This window comes from Anoplopoma fimbria, chromosome 5, assembly GCF_027596085.1.
Source record: "Anoplopoma fimbria isolate UVic2021 breed Golden Eagle Sablefish chromosome 5, Afim_UVic_2022, whole genome shotgun sequence".
Classification (NCBI taxonomy): domain Eukaryota; kingdom Metazoa; phylum Chordata; class Actinopteri; order Perciformes; family Anoplopomatidae; genus Anoplopoma; species Anoplopoma fimbria.
The window spans coordinates 6,218,726-6,241,186 of NC_072453.1; the positions used below are offsets into that span (position 1 = coordinate 6,218,726).

The following is a 22,461-nucleotide window of genomic DNA, read 5'->3' on the forward strand; positions in this document are numbered from 1 at the left end:
CCACTAACTCATCTTAAAAAGCTTTAAGGAGCATAAAGCTTGAAAGCTTTTCATTAAAACATTCAAAAAGGTCAAAGCAAATATATCCAGCTGTTGGTATGCATGGATTCCCGTGGTACTTCATGTAATTCACCATACATTAATAGGAATGAAGTTTATATCAGTAAGAGAGCTTATACGCTTTGCGTGCATTCCCAAGAAATAATTTTGTCATTGCAATGTATTTTTTACAGTTTCACACCAGATGTTGTGCTGACTTGACTTTTCCTAAGCAGCTGCCTTTTCAAAATTGAAGATGCTCCTGACAAAGATAACTTGTAACAAAAAAAATTCTAAAAAAACATTGGAACTATTTACACAATACTCGTTTTTTATTTGAGTAAAATGTAACTCAACTGATTTTTTACATTCCGGAATGCAATTGACTTCCTTATTTTTTACCCAACAAATTTATATTAAATAATTCTAATACATACACAGTAAAACAGTAACGTTTTGTTCCTACAAAATGTAAATTAAAGGAATTTAAAAGCATCATAAAATACATTTACCTGAAATCACAACATCTTAAGTGATCAGCATACATGTTAGCAACACCATATTTTTATGAAGAGATTACAGATAACAGAGTAGATATTTATAGTAGGCTACTTATAGCATATATGTTTTTTTGTTTTTTTTAAATGAACACCATATGTAACATCTTTGAAATATCATGGCAATGCAAAACAGTGACAAAGCACTGACAATTTACATAAAGGAAACTCTATTTTGAGTTTTTCTTGAAAAAAAGTTTTCCTGTAAAAGAACACTTCATTAGACCCATCATCTAAAAAGATGTAAGGTCCATGGCTAAATATTTGTGGAATAAAAACAAAAACATTAAAAGAAAACAGCTCAAAGTCCCTCTTCTTTGATCAAGTACTCAGTCACAGGTACAGTGACCGGAACTGTCGGGGAAATAGCGCTAGGTTCAACCGTGGAGGGGGATACCTCACTGGGGGTTGGAGGAGAGGGAAGTGGATCAGTGTGAATAATGTTTATGTCACTGAGTTGGCTTGCTGGGACAGGGTCTGCATGAGTCCGCAAGTGCTTGCGAAGATAGGCAGCAAACAGGAAAGCTTTGCCACAGTGGGGGCAGCTGTGAGGTTTACTGGTGGAGTGGATCTTCTGGTGTTTACGCAGTCCAGATTTGTTGAGGAAGCCTTTGCCGCAGCTGCTGCAAACATGAGGCCTCGGCTTGGGATGCTGCTTCTCGTGCTCCTGCAAGTCTGCCAGCTGTGCAAACTCTGCCTGGCAGGTTTCACAGACATGTGAGTCCACAGGCACGATTTTGTTTACAGCCTGAGGAGTGGAGTCAATGGAGTGAAGATTCTCATGCGCCTGAACTTCATCCCAGCTTCCAAATGTAGCATCACAGTGAGTACAGGAGAACTGAGGGAGAGTTGTGTGGGTAGTGAAGGCTGAGGCTGACCCGGCCTCCGTCTCCTGTTGTTGCTGTTGTTGCTGCTGTTGCTGCTGTTGCTGTTGTTGCTGTTGTTGTTGTTGTTTTTGCTGCTGCTGCTGCTCAGACTGCTCAGCTAGATGAGTTCTCTCATGTTTGCGCAGGCTTGAGGACACCACGAATGACTTCAAACACTCCTCACATTTGAAAGGCCTTTCTCCAGAGTGCACACGTCGGTGCTTGTTGAGGCTGGAGCGCTCAGCAAATGACTTGTCACACTCAGTGCAAGAGAAGGGCCTAAGACCCGTGTGGACAAGCATGTGGCGGCGCAGATCCCAGGACGCTACAAAGGCTTTGTCACAGCTCTGGCATTTGTAAGGCCGCTCTCCAGAGTGAACACGCTCATGCACGGCCAGATCGGCTGGCTGCCGGAACCTCTTGGAACACTTATCACAGGGATATGGTTTGAAACCCAAGTGGGCTCGCTGGTGGCGACGGAAACTTGAGGGGTCAGAAAACATCTTGCCACACTGTGGGCAGAGGAACGGCTTCTCACCAGAGTGAGTGCGGAGATGAGACTGGTAGGAAGAGAGCTGGGTGAAGCCTTTACCGCACTGCTCGCACTGGTAGGGTTTGTTCTGGGAGTGAATACGCTGATGGCAGGCAAGGGAGGAGGAGCGGGAGAAGGCTTTGCCACATTCTGAGCACAGGTATGGTTTTTCTCCAGTGTGGGAGCGCTCATGGTTTTTCAGGTCCTTCAGCTCTGTGTACGTTTTCCCGCACTCATCACAAGCGTACGGTCGGTGGCCTTGGTGGTTCCTTCTGTGTTTCCTAAACACAGAAGGATCTGCAAAACTCTTACCGCACTCAGCACAGAAGTATGGCTTTTCTCCCGTGTGAGAACGCATGTGCACCTTCAGTTTAGACAGGGTGGGGTAGCTCTTAGAGCACTGACGGCAAGAGAAAGGACGCTCGCCACTGTGCTGTGTCATATGGATCCTCAGGCATATGGCTTGCATAAAGGCCTTTCCACACTCTGTGCATACGAATGGTTTCTCCCCAGTGTGAGAGCGGCTATGGTTGCGTAGCTCTGTGGGTGTCTTGTAAGCCTTGTGACAGTCGGGACACTGAAAGGGGCGCTGAGCTGAGTGAGTACGCTCATGCTTTGAGAGTTGAGCCTTGCTCGAAAATGTTTTAGTACATTGAGAACACGAGTGCTGTTGCTGACGATCCTTTACGTGTTCCGAGAGCTTGTGGCTCCGCAGAGCTGACAGAGTCTTGAAAGCCTCTGTGCATGCAGAGCATTTGAAGGATGGTTTGGCTTTTGGAGGCCTGCCTCTGCCGCGTTTTTTTGCAGGCTGATCCCTCCCCAGCTCTTCCTCTTGTTGGCTCTCTTCATCCTGTGCAGGAGGGGTGTACTGCTCCACAAGAGGGGGGTTGCCAGGCTGACGAGAGGCCATCTTTATACCTGCAAAGACATTTTTTTAAAGACCTTTGTAATAAGTATGTAAATAAACAGATTATTAGCAGCATAAGACTATGAGACTAAAAGACATCAGGTTTAAGTCATTGGCTATGATAGATGAGAATTAGGAGAGCAGATCGTGGCAACGGCTGATGAGGATAGACTTGAAAAAAATCTATGTTACAATCATAATAGAAATATTTTGGTATGCATTAAATCACAAAATGGCTGGCATTAGGACCTCAGGGACAATAAGCTAACCGCTTTGATGCCAAAGGAAGTCGCGATGCGATGACAGAGACCACTGTGCATAATTGACTGACATGTGCCCGAGGATCAAAGATCACCAGTAAGTGTGTTGGTGATAACAACAGCATACGATATGTACGTATTATTTCTTTGTTAGCGCTCTTGCTAAACACTTTAACTAACTCAAAATGGCTGGCTTTAGGACCGGCTGCACCAATTCACTCGACAGTGTCGTCATCATAATGACCGAGATTATGCGGGATGGCTTTGGTTAACATTAGCTGCCTTGTGTGCATTAAATAAACGAAGACATTTCTTACCAGAATCAGGACATTAATAGCTGGATCTGTACACGACTGCATTTGCAGTGAGACAAGGTGATTGCTGTCGACTGGCTACAGGGTGGGGGACGGCGCTAGGACCATGATGACGAAAGCTCTCGGCAAGCCAAGTGTGCAACATTTTAATGCGCGTAATGTTACAGAATATCAGGATAAGACTAATAATAAATGTATTAAAACACCCTGGTAAAACATGCTGGTTCATATGATGCGAGCAGGCTGTTTGCCATATTGGAAACGTGTGCCAAGCTGAAGTCAATAGCAGAAGTGGCTAATGCTAAGTGAGCTAACGTAACACTAGACGGCTGACGTGCTTTGGGTGTTTTACGATAACCAGCAGCACAATGTTAACATGGTGGTTAACCTAAGTGTTTGGGTTAAATTTGAGTTTAATGTTTGCTTTGGGATTTATTTAACGCCGAGCTCGCCGCAATTATTTTTAATTAAACTTTTCGTCTATCGAGCGAGAGGGGAAGCATTTCACTGCTGCACATTTCCTGTTTCCTAGCAACAAGAGCAATGTGGAAATGGGGATGGAAGGAAAAAGACAATTGGGAGAAAAGGGGGGGGTTGCCCTTTATACAAAAATAACGCTTTTTAAATAAGGAATGAACATTTACCTCCGGAGGCTGGCGTTGAATGAGCACTGCTGCAGGTATTTAATTTGACACATTTGCTGACGTTGTGACTCTGCTTTTAAAACGACTTCTTGGCTTTTTGGTGCAATGTTTGTTTAGCTAGTTAGCCCTGGCGATGCTAGCTGGGAGCGCACTCACCTTTGCACACTATTACACACATCTAGCTGCAGCTGGCCGGCTCGCTCGTCCTCACAACGTGATGACGACGAGTGTGTTCGTTCTGGTTTTGTTTACAATGTCGGAGAAAATGTTTTTTGTTGGAATGGCAATAAATATATAGAGAAAGAGGCGTTTCCCGGTTTATTGACATAGCTAGTTCAGTTAGCCTGCTGCTGCAGAGGGGTAGGCAACATGTTGGGCTGGTGACCGTTTCTAGCTGCTTTCAACTTAATACGTCGGTCCATGGTACTAGTTACTTGCTGGAAGTGTTGCATGTGATCTTAAATATAGTGTTGTGTATTTACAAAGATGCATTGATTTAAATCAGGGATGTGAGCCATTTACTTTATGAGATTTTCGCTGATGCTACAGGAATTACAAGGTTATTTGTACCTTCTGCAATGTATACATCATGGCATAAAGCTGAATACAGTTACATAGATTTTTTTTTTTATGTTTTCACCACAGCCCTAACTGGTATTTTTTCTTTCCTCAACAGCTCAATTTGCCTGCCCCTAAATTTAAGTCGCCCTCCTAATTGTGTGGAACTGGTTCTCAACATCTTCTGCCATGTTACGTCACTGGGCACTGCTCGGACCTTATTAAAAATCCTCTTTGTATACGGACATTAAAAGCATCTAATGCATTTCCCCTTTGCATTTTCATACACTCTGTGTCTGGTGCACTCCGATAAATTGCTACCTTGTAATGGCAGAGCAAGACCCTGGCAGGACAACAGGTTTTCCTTGCAAACAATGTGGCATGGTATGTCCCAATATGCCCAGTCTGCTCGAGCACATGGACGCTCATCTTCAAGAAGAGGAAGAACGCAAATTTAAATGTGATGAATGTGGACGTGGTTATAGGCATGCTGGTAGCCTAGCTAACCACAAAAAGACTCACGAAGTGGGTTCTTTTCAATGTAACATCTGCGGTAAAGAAAACTCCAATGCTTTGGCCCTGAAGAGTCATCTCCGGAGCCACACTTCACAGAAAAAGTACTCTTGTGCCGAATGTGGGAAATCTTTTCGTCTGGCAACACAGCTGTCCACACATGAGAGGGTTCATCTTGCGAGGCGAGTAAAGGAGCAGACGTTTAGGAAGGTAGACATGGAATATCCCACACATGAAAACAAAGATGAAATTGAAAATGATCTCAGTGAGCAGTCGGCCAATGTCCAGATTTCTACAGAAAATAGCCCAGCTGACGACAAGATGGAGGTTGTTTATAATGCACAATCCGAGACCTCTGATGATGCAGAAAATCGACCTTTCAGATGTGATTTATGTGACAAGTCATACATACACCATCGAAGCCTGACCAATCATAAAAAAACTCACCAAGTGGGAATGTTTGAGTGCACAGTGTGTTTCAAGCTGTTCAATAACATGGCTGCCCTCTATAGCCACCAGAGAACTCACAAGACAAGAAGCGGGACAGACCCTGATTCAATGAGTGGCTCATACACAGACACACCACTGGGCCAGTTTTCACCTGAGAGCCAGGATACTCCAGTAAATTTTTGCCATTTGTGTCAGGTACTTTTCCCCAATGATGAAGAGTTCCAGGAACACATCCAAATGCATAACTCTTCCTCTCTGTCATTTGGTCATCATGATACTTTGTCAGAGAACCACAATATATCGTATGACAACAGTATTGCTTCTCCAGAGTCAAATTTTTATGCATCTCCTATAAATAATGTTCCCTCAGTATCATCAATAGATAATCATGGAGGCTTTGATCAGCCACAGGAGCGGTTAAGAAGTAACGGCCATGTGTACTCCGACTGCCTCAATAATCAAACACCCCCTTCCAACAGCACTCAGGGAGAACCCCCAATCATAGATACAAGCATTCTCAATCCGGCCCTGATGCACACACAAAACACTGAGAATGCAACTGAACCAGAAGAGACTTCATCTGTAGATTCTGATCGTCCTTTCAGGTGTCAAATATGCAGTAAAAGCTACCGGCACTCTGGGAGCCTCATCAACCACAAAAGGTCACATCAGGTCGGGATTTACCAATGTTCCATCTGCAGAAAGAGCTACCCTCATCTAGCTGCCCTAAAAAGCCATCTTCGTCTTCACAAAGCTCAGTCGGCATCTTTTGGTCTCAACACTGAGGGGGACTGGCTCTCCTCAGAGCCTCTGACTCTCGATAACCAACAGAGCTGCTTCTCCTCTCAAGACGAGGAGGAGGAAGTCACTACTCCTGTGCTTGGTGTGGATCAGGAGAATGGAGTGGACCACAGCAATAGAGCGTTATACCATGAGCAGTTTAAACAGGACTTTTCCCAGGATATCATGCATCTACCTCACAATGAACACCCAACGCAGAGGCACATGTGTGCAGACTGTGGGGAGACATTTGCAGATATTGCAGGGATTAAGTCTCACAGTTGCCCACTGCTACAGCAGCAACACAACACTACTAGCAGTGACTATGACAGTAATATCAATTTCCAGGACAGTAATGGTCACTGTGTCATTGGAAATCCAGCGAGTAATGTCGAGTGTCACGGTCTGAATAGCCACGACCAAAGTTACTTTGAACAGAACTTCCATGACGATATGAGCATTGATCAGCTGAATGGTGACGGAGAAGGTGGTAGTGCTGACGAGGATGATGATGATGACGATGGAGATCTTTGTCAGTGCTCTATATGTGGAAACAGCTACACCAGCATGAGGGCTCTCAGGAGCCATCTCCGAGGGCACACACAGGCGAATGGTACTCCTGCAAGCTCAGGGCCTTCCTCCATGTCTTCCCATGAAGAAATGAAAGAAGATGAACCCGGAGAGATGATGATCTGTAGCACATGTGGAGAAAGTTTTGCCAATAGGCAGGACTTGATCATTCATCAGGTTCTACACAAAAAGGACCAGGTAGATAATGTAAATCATGTACATATGAACAACAGTGGTGTATCTGTAGGAAAAGAAGAAGCACAGAGTATCATCTGTGGCAGCTGTGGCATCTTCTGCACCAACTACCATCATCTTGAAAGCCATGGTTGCACAGCTGAGAGGACGGATGAGTCTACACATGGAAAGGAGGAAATTCAATTAAATGATGTTTCCCTGAATAAAGACATGAGTCACAACAAAGAAACTCTGGATTCCGAAGATCGCCAATACAAGTGTGATCAGTGTGGGCGTTCATACAGACACGCCGGCTCCCTCCTTAACCACAAAAAGTCCCACAAAACGGGTGTGTTCCGATGTCTCATCTGCCAGAAGCGCTTCTACAACCTGTTGGCCCTTAAAAACCATCAGAGGTCCCACTTTGATATTAAGAGGTTAGTTCCAGTAAGGATACACATCATCCATGCATGTAAAATTGTTATTCATGTTGCACACTGTTAACATTTGTTCGAAATTATGAGAAAGTGTTAAACCAAAAACCTTAAAGTTTCCTGTAGAGTCTTTATTTTTTGTGTTGCTGATGTGTTTTGTCATCATGGTTGCCTGTTTTGCAATCCGAGAATTCACCATATGCCTTGTCTCCTCCCCCAGGCATACTTGTCATGAGTGTGGGAAAGCCTTCAAGATTCAGAAACAGCTACTGAATCATATGAGAAGGCACAAAGAGAACCAAGCCAAAATCCAAGATCTCAACAACCAGATCCAGACTCTCATGCAGATGAATGGGACCGGGTCAGATGATGGAGGAATGCAGTCCCTAACTTCAAATGCCAGTCAGGCTTTTTCCTCCTCCCGACGCTGCAAGCAACTGCGGGGAGGTAAGAGAGGACAAACAAAGCGGGAGACAGCAGTCAAATCAGAGGACACAGGTGACCAACGGCCTTTCTCCTGTGATCAATGTGGACGCACGTATCGCCACGCAGGAAGCCTCGTCAATCACAAAAACTCTCATAAAACAGGCGAATATTACTGTTCTGTTTGCAACAACTCTTACTCTAATCAACTAGCGATGAAGAACCACCTGCGCACTCACTTAGCATATAAAAAGCACTCTTGCCAAAACTGTGGAAAAGGCTTTAGGGGAAGGAAGCAGCTACTAGCCCACGTCTGTACAGACCTCAGAAAGGATAGGACCAGAGGCAGGAGGGGCCTAAAACCTAGGGCATTTAAATGTAAGGAATGTAAGCAGGCCTTTCTCTCTGCTGACCAACTGACAGCCCACACCTGCGATGGACGTTCAGGCAGCAGTGACGCAAAAACAAATGTGTCTACAAATAAAGAGGAGCGACCTTTCACATGCAACATATGTAATCGCAGCTACCGTCACGCAGGCTCTCTGCTGAACCACAAAAACACCCACAAGACGGGACACTTCAGTTGCTCCTTCTGCTCTAAGCCTTTCACCAACCCCATGGCTTTACGCAATCACACACGCATCCATACACAGAAGAAAAAGTATGTCTGTCTCACATGTGGAAAGGCCTTCCGCCTCGCCAGTATCCTGCACAACCACCAGAGGGTCCACAATCGCGTTGCAAGTCATTTCAGCTGTCCTGCGTGTGGAAAGAGCTTCCAAGGCAGGTCTGGCCTGAAGAGGCACCGCTGCCGCAGAGGCCAAGAGAACTCCCCGAGAGCTGGAGTTCAGCAGTCAGAGAGGGGAGACAAGTGCTTCATGTGAGTTTATGTGTTAATGTTAACTCAGTATGTAAGTCTTGTTTTTTTTGTGTTTTTTTATCTATTAGTCTCCATCAGGGGCTTTCTATATGTTTTCTTTTTGTTTAACAAAGCTTTCCTGACCCTTCTGATATATTTGTCAGGCCAACATATCGTCTGATTTAAGCTTACAGCCGATATGTTACCAGAAATTGTAGTAAACAATGTTAAAGATAAGTTCACTGACAAGTTTGTTTTTTTAAATTTAAAATATCCTGCCTGTTCTATATCTTTGTGACAACACATGTTGGCCAGAGAGGCTGTCTGCTCTCCTCCCAGCTGTAGTCTCCCCGTGTGGCGGAGAGCACGGACCCAGCGTTCTTTTTCTGTTACCAGTGTAACATTAGTTTGAAAACATGTTGGAATTAGCAAGTGAACATTAGCTAGCTAACTAAGCAGCTGCTTAATATGAAACATGAAACAACTTAATGCTTCATCCACACACTCTTGTTGCAGCGTAGGAAAACACATTGCTATTGCCAGAGAATTGTCAAAAAATAAATAAATAAAAGTCATTAACACGGATTCAACATATGTGCTTACGGCTTAATTTCCTTACACAGAAAGGTGACAGCAGCCTTGTGCTGTTAATGTAATGCTATGCAGTGGTTACAGAAAAAACGACAGTTACGTTTATAGCTTAAAAACACATTTAAGGATCATTTTTAACAGTGTTTGTTTATGTTTTTGTGTTAATGTTAAAAAACTAATATAATTATAGATATCAGCCTTAAAGATCCAGTATTGGTCAGGCTGTTATTTTAAAAGTAAAATAATGTTTTATAATAGTACAAGTTAAGTAATATTAAGTAATTTGCAGGTTGATTAAAAAGTTAAATTAGTTGAACTGTAATATCAGGCATTGAATATGAACATATCCCTGCTGCAGGTGTGATCTTTGTGGGCGCTCCTACCGCCATGCTGGCTCTCTCCTCAACCATAAAAAGACCCACTCCGAAAACCTCCACCACTGTACCTTGTGTCTCCAGACATTTCCTGATCCTGTCACTCTACAGATACACTCCATGATGAGGCGTCACTGCTGCCCAGAGTGCGGCAAGACCTTCTGTCTAGTCGCACACCTGCAGAGCCACATGGAGGTGCACTCAAAGGACCAGTCTGTGGTCTGCAGCCCTTGCCAGCAGAGCTTTCCCAACACAGCTAGTTACCAGCAGCACCAGGACACGCACCACAGGGCTCAGGACCCCTATCAACAAAGCATGGATGAACCTGTAGATAACAACATTTGCTGGGACTCAGGAATAAGTCAGACGATGGGGATCGACGTGATGCACAAGCAGGTTCCACCACCTTTGTCCCACATTCCAGAAAGCATCACAAATTCACAGATGAGTAACGAGTCTCCTGGCACAGAGGAGAAGAGCCACGTCTGCGAGCATTGCGGCCGCACTTACCGCCACGCCGGCTCCCTCCTCAACCACAAGAACAGCCACAAGACGGGCTCATTCTTCTGCTCTGTCTGCCAGAAAGAGTTCACCAATCTGATGGCTCTCAAGAACCACCGGCGCATTCATACAGAGCCCAAGCGCTACCAGTGTCTGGAGTGTGGGAAGGCGTTCCGCGTGTCCACACAGCTCATATGTCACCGACGAATCCACACCAAAGAGAAGCCCTTTGCCTGCCTGCTGTGCGACAAGAGCTTTTCCAGCAAGTCCAACCTGCGGCACCATCAGAAGATGCACCAGAACAGCCAGACCTACGACTCGTCTTTTAGCATGGATGCTAACGCGTTTATGGACTTAGACATGGGGTCTTTTCTTTAAAGTTGGATTCCAGATTGTACAAGAGAAGAACACAGTCCTTTTATTTATCAGTTTTTCATCCCTCTATCAGTAATTGTAAAACAGTATTTTTTTCCAAAAAAATTCTCCTTGTTTATGACAGAAGCTACCTTGAGGACTTGCACTTTTCATTACTGACTTCCAGTCTTACCCCCACAAAAGATGGTGACATCATTCAAAAGACTCCAGAGGGTTTATCAGTCAGCTTTTAATAAGGCCTGAATGTTGTCCATAAATACACAGGATCCCAGAGTACAGGACGGCTGATGAAAGTACTAGTCGGCGCTCAATCCTCAATCACAAACAACCCAACCAAAGTGAACAGAAAAGTGCAGCCCAGGTCCATGCAAGAACATAAACACTGATAACATGTTTTTGTAAGACAGTACTGTTCTAACAGTGATCTCGCCTCTCTTACTTTGTATAATCGTGTTCAGTGCCTCTGTAAGTTCCTTAGGAAACGAAATATACAAACTATATATATCTCTGAATCCTTTTGTTAGCTTTGCCGTCAGTGTCAAAGGACTGCTCACTTTCCTTTTGGATTGCACATCAGGCAAGCCTGTTGTTATTAAGTCAAATACCTCTGGGTGTGTCAAAAGGTCAGTGGCAAAGCTATTTTCTGAAATCATATTATCAAGTAAATAGTCGTACTGTTAATAATATTCACGTTGAGTGACATTGTATGCTAAAAAAATGAGTTTTTTATTAATTTATTCCTGTTATTTTATGTGCATATTTTATTAGAAGAGCTTTTTATGAATGTTGTAAAAATCTGTCTTCTAAAACTCATGTAGCCTTTAAGGAACATCCATCCATCCATCCATCTTCCGTAACCGCTTATCCAGTTAAGGGTCGCGGGGGTGCTGGAGCCGATCCCAGCTGTCAATGGGCGAAGGCAGGGTACACCCTGGACAGGTCGCCAGCCTATCACAGGGCAGACATATAGAGACAGACAACCATTCACGCTCACATCCACACCTACGGGCAATTTAGAGTCTTCAATGAACCTAAGCTGCATGTCTTTGGACTGTGGGAGGAAGCCGGAGAACCCGGAGAGAACCCACGCTGACACGGGGAGAACATGCAAACTCCACACAGAAGGTTGTCCAGCCGGGGAATTGAACCCGGGCCCCTCTTGCTGTGAGGCGACAGTGCTAACCACTACACCACCGTGCAGCCCTTAAGGAACATCATCTGTCAATTTGTATTTGCTTATTAGTTCTTAGTTACAACAGGCAGGAATGAATGAGCCAAACATTATTGGCAGCACTCAGGGTAAACCTTGCAAAGGAACATACCTGATGTGTAAAACATTGTAGATAATCAGTTTCTGAACTGAGCATTTTATCTTCACTTGTGCCATTTCAACACTTATAATTTAGCTCATGTAACACTTGTCAGTTGACAGTCAGCTGCAGCTCCACATGCAGTGCATGCTGTTCAATTAAGATTAATCTTGAACCTTTGAGAAGCCTCAGTTATGTTAAAGTGCCAGTGCCTAAAATGTAAGTCAACTGTAGCAGTTAAATGTGAACAAACCTCCTCTCACTGTACTTGTTATAAACTGTAAACCACAATGTTGATTTTATATTGTCCGCAAAATTAGATTTTTTTTTTTTTTTTTTTTTTTTTTTTTTTTTTTAAATCTATCTTCTGATTTGTGAATCTCCTCAGCCACAGACAGCCAAAATGTTTAAAATAAGTCGATAACAGAAGTATTTCAACTGTGATGTGAAAATGGTTCTTTTTTGTCTCCATGAAGTTTCTTACCCCACAAATGCTTTTTATGAATCAAATAGTGTGCCGATGTATTTTCAAACTAACAAATATGTGGGCAAAATGCCTAATTTCTGCCAAGCACAAGTATTGCTACAAACAAACCAGGCTTTATGGATGTGCAAAGACGAACCAGTTTCATCTCCACTGTCAGGTCCATGAACCATTTTATGTTCTTTAAAAATGTGCAATTATTGATTAATTTGTTTAGTTTTTTGCCATGTTGCTAACATAATTGTGGTTTATTTTCACAAATCAGAAATCTAGCAAAAGGGATCACATGGCCCTTGTTTTTTTTTTTATAACAATCTGAAATTTTCTTTTCTTTATGCCTTATACATTACATTTCATGTATGAGTATGTTTGGCACTGGTCAGAAGTATAAAATACCTCATGGTAAGTCCTGCCTACCTAGCAACTACTTAATGCCTCATGCAGCTTAAATGTAGAGAATACACTGTAACTATAGATCTAGTTATCAACTGTAAGACATGGAATGGATGAAGCATCAATTTTAAGGTTTTACATTGTAGTTTCAAGAAGCTGTTTTTTTCCATAAAATGGTTGTTTTTCGCTGCAGTTTGTTGTTTTCAGAGTTATATTTGCACATTTATAGATGAGACACTTGTAGCCTAAGGAGGTCAGGAAGTTTAGAATAAGGCAACCCAACCTGTTGTCGTCTGTCGGGGTGTCGACGGGCAACAAGTCGGCTGTTCGATAGTTCACCTCACCTTAGTTTGCGGGTAGTAATATTTAAGCAATATGCTGAAAGTATTGTTTCAGTGCATGAACCAAGAACATATTTGTTTTGTCTTTCCATTGTATGGAGTACGGTGGCATCAGATTCAGTATACCTACCTACACTAGCCTTGATAACATTACATTACATTACATTACAGTCATTTAGCAGACGCTTTTATCCAAAGCGACTTACAGGAAGTGTATTCAACATAGGTATTCAAGAGAACTACTAGTCACCAGAAGTCATAAGTAACCATGCCATCTGCCGTTTTCTTACATTATTTAAAATCGTACGTGTATTAATTAAGATTTAGATGATCTTACTATAACATATTTCCTTATGCCATGGTAGCCTACATGTAAAACGACACATTCACATTTGAGTTAAAACAGTAAACTTTTTTTTTTTTTTTTTTTTACAATGTCCATCCAATCTCCCTGTGGCACTTAAAACGTTCACTCCTCTGTCATTGATCACAATCACAGCCTGGTATTTGTGGCGTGTGTAAATCTCAGAGTTCTCTCTGTAAATATTTTAAGGAAATGATCAGTCTGATATATGTACATTCAGATTTTCTTCAGCAGGAGAAAACTGCTATTGTGTAATAAAAAAGCATATACAACATGTTTGGATTTATTTGATTTCAATGCTCAGAAATGTATGCTCACTATTTAATTCATATTTATATAACTATTTTGTCACTATGGAACGTAGATTTGTACTTCTTTGTTAGGACCTAGTTTAGAAAACAAGCAAATTATTAAAATAATTAAAATGAATTAAAAGACTTGAAGAAATACAATGTGTTTGTTTATTTTCAAAGATCTTCCAAGTGATAGTCAATTTAAGTATATTGGATACTATGTGATGGTTTTTTTTTGCATGTTTGTACAATATCTTATTTTATTGTATAATATACTGTGACCTTTTTTCATGAAGTGTCATACTATGACCGTTTAAGTGACATTCTTTAATATGAAATTAAAGTTTTTATATGACATACTATACTATGAAATTTGTATGACATATTATACCATGACTTTTATGACATACTAATAGATTTAAAGACATACGCTGACTTTTTAATGAAATACTATTCTTTGATTTACATGTTTTATAACACACTAAACTGCTATACTTTTTTCAACATATTCTATGATATTTTTGGGACATACTATACAATGGCATTTTCTGATAGACTATACTAAGTCTTTTTTCATCATAATAAACTGGCTTTCTTTGACATACTATACTATGACGTTTTTATGGTTCTCGTTAAATGTGGCTTTTCTTTCTAGGTACTATACCTTGACTTTTTTCCACATAATTTAATTTTGCTTTTTCAAGTTTTTTTTTCCACATAACATCTTTGTTCTCCACATACCACATGTTTTTTGTTCTCAACAGACTTTAGAATTACTTTATTTATTTTTTTACATACTCTGACATTTGAATCATTTTCTTTTTCAACATATTGTCCTATTAGTTTTTTTCAACTTGGCTATTTATGACATAATGTAGCATGACGTTTTTTCTGCATGCTACATTTTTTACCTTTTTTGACATTTATTTATTTAGAGTTAGCCAAGAGGCAATTTTGTTCATCATCTGTTGTCCCTGGATAGATATTACAAGGTCACCCTAAAAAAAAGAATATAAGTTATAAGTTATTCATCATATCTCCTTTATAAGATTGCAGATATAATAAAAGGAGAGACAATATTTATAAAAAGTAGAAACATAATTTAGGGGCTGCACGGTGGTGCAGTGGCTATCACTGTCCCCCGTGACCCTTAACAGGATAAGCGGTTACGGATACTCTTGTAAAACATTGTGAAGTACTATGTAGTTATTTAACACAGAGGCACATAAAACGACACATGCAGAGCAAATTAATTAGGGATAATTATGTTAATATAAACATGGACTAAAGAAAAAATATGTTGCATTGTTAGACAGTAAAAAAAGACAGCAGAAGCAAAAAACATAAAAGAATACTGAGAAATCAGTCTGACACAGCAGAACAACAATAAAAGACATGCATGCAGGTAGATGAGGGTCGCTTGAAACTGCATAGACATAACATAGACAGAGAGGTGACAGCAGACAGGAAGGTTCAGATCGGACCGATGGAGGACAATAAGGTACTGTTATGTTCTAGTGCTGACTGAGCTGGGCACTAACTAAACACTTCTTTAAATGAGCTTTCAATGAACATTAGGTGTCCAGGTCTCTAATGGACACTGGGATGGAGTTTCATTCTAGTGTAGCTTTTACAGAAAATGCATACGGACTGAAAGCACTTTTCCTGAGCGGGGTAATGCAATCCTCTCTTGCTGCACCTCTTTTGAGCTGATATGCAGTTGTTATGTGGTTTTAAACTGTCTGAGCAGAGGAGAGATCAAGCTATTTATAATCCGACATAAGACAGACATTCACATATTTTATGGTGTGATTTTATTGAGTGTTCATACAATCACTGTAGTGGAGGACTTTTTTTCATATCGAGATACTAAACTTTTTTTGACATACTATACTGTGACTTTTTTCAAGATACTATTCAATGAATACTCTTTTCAGTATTCTTTAATGTGAATTTTATGATTTCTTTCGACTTACTATACTATTAATTTTTTTGACATAAAATATAAAAAATAATATATATATACACAATATTCCATGACTTACTTTGACATGCTATACTATGACTTTTTTGGGGGGACTTTGTAGAAAATGCTATACTTTTTTCGGCACAAGTGCTTTTTCTGATATGGCATACTATGACATTTTTCGGCACACTTTGCAATTACTTTTCCAATTTTTTTTTGACATAATGAAATAACTATACTATGACTTTTTTGAACATGCTATACTATGACTTTGTGCATTACTTTTTTCAGCATAATATTCAAAGTTTCTTCAACATGCTATCCTCTGACTTTTTTTAAACATAATATACCTTTTACGACATGCTATACTATGATATTTTTTTGTTGTTTTTGACATGCTATAGTATTACATTTTTTCAACATGCTAAGCTTTTTTATGACTTATTTAAGACAATTTATGCTATGATTTTTGACTTTTTGAATACTTTTTTCAAGAAACTATACTATGACTTTTTTAACATGCTTTACTATGACATCCTCATGTTTTTTATAACGCACTATACTATGACATGCTATTTATGACTTCTTTTCGACATACAATACTATTACTTTTTTATGACTTTTTTGATATAAAAGACAATGACTTTTTGTATGACCTTTTTTCCACATTCTATACTATTACTTTCTTCGACATGCTATACTGTAACGGGTGGTGTGTGCTATACTAGGACATTTTAAATTAGTATTCGACATCCAGAACTAGGACTTTTTTTGTCAAAATATCAAATTACTTTTTTAGATATGCTATACTATGACTTCTTTATGACTTTTTTATGACTTTTTTTATATAATAGACTATAATAGGCTTTTTTATGAAAATGTTTTCATCAAGCTATTCTATGATTGACTTTTTTTTGCTATTCTATGACTTTTTTCGACATGCTATATTATGACTTTCTTCAACATGCTATATTATGACTTTTTTCAACATGCTATGCTATGACCTTTTTCAACATGCTATACTTTGACTTTTTTCATTACTTTCTTTCTTTCTCTGACCATGTGGGATCAGATATACTTTGCCTTATTTTTCCTAACATACTATACTATGACTTTATTATGACCTTTTTCAACATGCTCTACTATGACTTTTTTCATTACTTTCTTTCTTTTTCTGACCATGTGGGATCAGATATACTTTGCCTTATTTTTCCTGACTTTTTGTATGACTTTTTTTTCACATTCTATACTATTACTTTCTTTTTTGACATACTTTACAATTACTTTTTTTCCAAATAATATACTATGACTTTTTTAGACATGCTATACTAGGACTTTTTAAATTACTATTCGACATCCAGAACTAGGATTTTTTTTGTCAAAATATCAAATTACTTTTTTAGATATGCTATACTATGACTTCTTTATGACTTTTTTTTAATATAATAGACTATTACTTTTTTCAGCATGCTATATTATGGCTTTTTTATGAAAATGTTTTCGTCAAGCTATTCTTTTTCATGACTTTTTTTGCTATTCTATGACTTTCTTCAACATGCTATATTATGACTTTTTTCAACATGCTATATTATGACTTTTTTTTTCAACATGCTATACATGACATGCTATACTTTGACTTTTTTCATTACTTTCTTTCTTTCTCTGACCATGTGGGATCAGATATACTTTGCCTTATTTTTCCTAACATACTATACTATGACTTTATTATGAGCTTTTTCATGATTTTTTTCAACATACTATACTATGACTTTTTTCCAGACTTTTTTCGACATGCTATACTATGACTTTTTTCATTACTTTTTGCGACATGTTATACTATGACTTTTTTCATTACTTTCTTTCTTTTTTCGACATCTGACCATGTGGGATCAGATATACTTTTTTCCTTGCCTTATTTTTTTCCTAACATACTATACTATGACATATGAGCTATGACTATGACTTTTTCGACATATTATGAGCATTACTTTTTGCGACATGTTATATGTGGGATCAGATATACTTTGCCTTATTTTTCCTAACATACTATACTATGACTTTATTATGAGCTTTTTTTTCCATTTATTTTTTTTTCATTATCTTTCTTTTTAAATGACATGATACTTTGACTTTTTTTAACATACTATACTATGACTTTTTTCCAGACTTTTTCATGCTACTTTTTTTTCATTACTTTTTTTTTCGATGCTATACTATGACTATTACTTTTTTATACTTATTTATTATGAGCATGATTTTTTCAATATATACTTTGCCTTTTTTTGCTATAAAATGTTTTGACTTTAAGCTTTTTTTTCATGACTTTTTTTGCTATTATGACTTTATTATGACTTTAACATGCTTTTTTATGACTTTTTTCAACATGCTATACTATGACTTTTTTCATTACTTTTTGCGACATGTTATACTTTGACTTTTTTCATTACTTTCTTTCTTTCTCTGACCATGTGGGATCAGATATACTTTGCCTTATTTTTCCAAACATACTATACTATGACTTTAACATACTATACTATGACTTTATTATGAGCTTTTTCATGATTTTTTTCAACATACTATACTATGACTTTTTTCCAGACTTTTTTCGACATGCTATACTATGACTTTTTTCATTACTTTTTGCGACATGTTATACTATGACTTTTTTCATTACTTTCTTTCTTTCTCTGACCATGTGGGATCAGATATACTTTGCCTTATTTTTCCTAACATACTATACTATGACTTTATTATGAGCTTTTTCATGATTTTTTTCAACATACTATACTATGACTTTTTTCCAGACTTTTTTCGACATGCTATACTATGACTTTTTTCATTACTTTTTGCACATGTTATACTATGACTTTTTTCATTACTTTTTCTTTCTTTCTCTGACCATGTGGGATCAGATATACTTTGCCTTATTTTTCCTAACATACTATACTATGACTTTATTATGAGCTTTTTCATGATTTTTTTCAACATACTATACTATGACTTTTTTCCAGACTTTTTTCGACATGCTATACTATGACTTTTTTCATTACTTTTTGCGACATGTTATACTATGACTTTTTTCATTACTTTCTTTCTTTCTCTGACCATGTGGGATCAGATATACTTTGCCTTATTTTTCCTAACATACTATACTATGACTTTATTATGAGCTTTTTCATGATTTTTTTCAACATACTATACTATGACTTTTTTCCAGACTTTTTTTTTTTCGACATGCTATACTATGACTTTTTTCATTACTTTTTGCGACATGTTATACTATGACTTTTTTATGACTTTTTTTTTTCAATATAATAGACTATTACTTTTTTCAGCATGCTATATTATGGCTTTTTTATGAAAATGTTTTCAACAAGCTATTCTTTTTCATGACTTTTTTTGCTATTCTATGACTTTCTTCAACATGACTTTTTTCATATTATGCTTTTTTCAACATGCTATACTATGACTTTTTTCAACATGCTATACTATGACTTTTTTCAACATGCTATACTTTTTTTTCAACATTCCTTTTTTGACATTACTTTCTTTCTTTCTCTGACCATGTGGGATCAGATATACTTTGCCTTATTTTTCCTAACATACTATACTATGACTTTATTATGAGCTTTTTCATGATTTTTTTCAACATACTATACTATGACTTTTTTCCAGACTTTTTTTCGACATGCTATACTATGACTTTTTTCATTACTTTTTGACATTTTTTTTTTCATGACTTTTTTTTTTTTGCCTTATTTTTCCTAACATAGACTATTACTTTTTTTTTTTCAGCATGCTATATTATGGCTTTTTTATGAAAATGTTTTCGTCAAGCTATTCTTTTTCATGACTTTTTTTGCTATTCTATGACTTTCTTCAACATGCTATATTATGACTTTTTTCAACATGCTATATTATGACTTTTTTCAACATGCTATACTATGACTTTTTTCAACATGCTATACTTTGACTTTTTTCAACATGACTTTTTTTTCATTACTTTCTTTCTTTCTCTGACCATGTGGGATCAGATATACTTTGCCTTATTTTTCCTAACATACTATACTATGACTTTATTATGAGCTTTTTCATGATTTTTTTCAACATACTATACTATGACTTTTTTCCAGACTTTTTTCGACATGCTATACTATGACTTTTTTCATTACTTTTTGCGACATGTTATACTATGACTTTTTTCATTACTTTCTTTCTTTCTCTGACCATGTGGGATCAGATATACTTTGCCTTATTTTTCCTAACATACTATACTATGACTTTATTATGAGCTTTTTCATGATTTTTTTCAACATACTATACTATGACTTTTTTCCAGACTTTTTTCGACATGCTATACTATGACTTTTTTCATTACTTTTTGCGACATGTTATACTATGACTTTTTTATGACTTTTTTTTTTCTCTGAATATAATAGACTATTACTTTTTTCAGCATGCTATATTATGGCTTTTTTATGAAAATGTTTTCAATTCTTTTTCATGACTTTTTTTGCTATTCTATGACTTTCTTCAACATGCTATATTATGACTTTTTTCAACATGCTATATTATGACTTTTTTCAACATGCTATACTATGACTTTTTTCAACATGCTATACTTTGACTTTTTTCATTACTTTCTTTCTTTCTCTGACCATGTGGGATCAGATATACTTTGCCTTATTTTTCCTAACATACTATACTATGACTTTATTATGAGCTTTTTCATGATTTTTTTTTCATTACTTTTTGCGACAACATACTATACTATGACTTTTTTCCATTTTTTCAATGACATTTTTTGCTATACTATGACTTTTTTCATTACTTTTTGCGACATGTTATACTATGACTTTTTTCATTACTTTTTTTTTCATTTTTCTTTCTTTCTCTGACCATGTGGGATCAGATATACTTTGCCTTATTTTTCCTAACATACTATACTATGACTTTATTATGAGCTTTTTCATGATTTTTTTCAACATACTATACTATGACTTTTTTCCAGACTTTTTTCGACATGCTATACTATGACTTTTTTCATTACTTTTTGCGACATGTTATACTATGACTTTTTTATGACTTTTTTTTAATATAATAGACTATTACTTTTTTCAGCATGCTATATTATGGCTTTTTTATGAAAATGTTTTCGTCAAGCTATTCTTTTTCATGACTTTTTTTGCTATTCTATGACTTTTTTCAACATGCTATATTATGACTTTTTTCAACATGCTATACTATGACTTTTTTCAACATGCTATACTATGACTTTTTTTTTTCAACATTACTATGACTTTATTATGATGATGATTTTTTCAACATACTATACTATACTTTGACTTTTTTTTTCATGCTATACTATTTTTTTCATTACTTTTTGACCATGTTTTACTATGACTTTTTTCATTACTTTCTTTCTTTCTCTGACCATGTTTACTTTGCCTTATTTTTCCTAACATACTATACTATGACTTTATTATGAGCTTTTTCATGACTTTTTTCAACATACTATACTATGACTTTTTTCCAGACTTTTTTCGACATGCTATACTATGACTTTTTTCATTACTTTTTGCGACATGTTATACTATGACTTTTTTATGACTTTTTTTTTTAATATAATAGACTATTACTTTTTTCAGCATGCTATATTATGACTTTTTTTTATGAAAATGTTTTCTCAAGCTATTCTTTTTCATGACTTTTTTTGCTATTCTATGACTTTTTCAACATGCTATATTATGACTTTTTTCAACATGCTATACTTTGACTTTTTTTTTTCATGACTTTTTTTTCAACATGCTATACTTTGACTTTTTTCATTACTTTCTTTCTTTCTCTGACCATGTGGGATCAGATATACTTTGCCTTATTTTTCCTAACATACTATACTATGACTTTATTATGAGCTTTTTCATGATTTTTTTCAACATACTATACTATGACTTTTTTCCAGACTTTTTTCGACATGCTATACTATGACTTTTTTCATTACTTTTTGCGACATGTTATATGACTTTTTTCATGACTTTTTTTGCCTGACTTTTTTACTATACTATATAATAGACTATTTCACTTTTTTCAACATGCTATATTATGGCTTTTTTATGAAAATGTTTTTTCATTACTTCAAGCTATTCTTTTTCATGACTTTTTTTTTCTACTATTCTATGATTTTTTCTTCTAACACACTATACTATATTATGACTTTTTTCAACATGCTATATTGATGACTTTTTTCAATGCTATACATGACTTTTTTCATACTTTGACTTTTTGACTTTTTTCATTACTTTCTTTCTTTCTCTGACCATGTGGGATCAGATATACTTTGCCTTATTTTTCCTAACATACTATACTATGACTTTATTATGAGCTTTTTCATGATTTTTTTCAACATACTATACTATGACTTTTTTCCAGACTTTTTTCGACATGCTATACTATGACTTTTTTCATTACTTTTTGCGACATGTTATACTATGACTTTTTTCATTACTTTCTTTCTTTCTCTGACCATGTGGGATCAGATATACTTTGCCTTATTTTTCCTAACATACTATACTATGACTTTATTATGAGC

The 22,461-nt window shown here is 37.2% G+C and overlaps 2 protein-coding genes across 8 annotated transcripts; one reads left to right on the top strand and one right to left on the bottom strand.

Annotated features, from left to right (window-relative positions):
- Positions 1-385: 385 nt before the first annotated feature.
- On the bottom strand, positions 386-4,326 carry znf668 (zinc finger protein 668). Of its 4 annotated transcripts, none has more exons than XM_054598535.1 (2): positions 4,276-4,326; positions 386-2,912 (listed from the first exon to the last, which is right to left on the bottom strand). In XM_054598535.1, exons 1-2 carry the CDS (start codon positions 4,295-4,297, stop codon positions 898-900), a joined length of 2,037 nt encoding a protein of 678 aa, XP_054454510.1. In that variant the 5' UTR covers positions 4,298-4,326; the 3' UTR covers positions 386-897. The 4 variants fall into 4 exon arrangements, with proteins under 4 accessions (XP_054454510.1, XP_054454512.1, XP_054454511.1 ...); XM_054598537.1 differs by lacking the exon at positions 4,276-4,326 and adding an exon at positions 4,120-4,205; XM_054598536.1 differs by lacking the exon at positions 4,276-4,326 and adding an exon at positions 3,479-3,993.
- On the top strand, positions 3,171-12,371 carry znf646 (zinc finger protein 646). Of its 4 annotated transcripts, none has more exons than XM_054598531.1 (4): positions 3,171-3,258; positions 4,796-7,601; positions 7,819-8,901; positions 9,830-12,371. In XM_054598531.1, exons 2-4 carry the CDS (start codon positions 5,005-5,007, stop codon positions 10,722-10,724), a joined length of 4,575 nt encoding a protein of 1,524 aa, XP_054454506.1. In that variant the 5' UTR covers positions 3,171-3,258; positions 4,796-5,004; the 3' UTR covers positions 10,725-12,371. The 4 variants fall into 4 exon arrangements, with proteins under 4 accessions (XP_054454506.1, XP_054454508.1, XP_054454504.1 ...); XM_054598533.1 differs by having other exon boundaries at positions 3,208-3,293; XM_054598529.1 differs by lacking the exon at positions 3,171-3,258 and adding an exon at positions 3,356-3,535.
- The last annotated feature ends 10,090 nt before the right edge of the window (positions 12,372-22,461 follow it).

Excerpts from the sequence above, each read along its gene's own strand:
- znf668 (XM_054598534.1), bottom strand. The coding sequence starts at position 3,234 with ATGTCAGTCAATTATGCACAGTGGTCTCTGTCATCGCATCGCGACTTC. Across the intron at positions 2,913-3,170 it reads CTTCCTTTGGCATCAAAGCG|GTATAAAGATGGCCTCTCGT; the intron begins GTTAGCTTATTG and ends ATGTCTTTGCAG.
- znf646 (XM_054598531.1), top strand. The coding sequence starts at position 5,005 with ATGGCAGAGCAAGACCCTGGCAGGACAACAGGTTTTCCTTGCAAACAA. Across the intron at positions 7,602-7,818 it reads TCCCACTTTGATATTAAGAG|GCATACTTGTCATGAGTGTG; the intron begins GTTAGTTCCAGT and ends CTCCTCCCCCAG. Across the intron at positions 8,902-9,829 it reads AGGGGAGACAAGTGCTTCAT|GTGTGATCTTTGTGGGCGCT; the intron begins GTGAGTTTATGT and ends TCCCTGCTGCAG.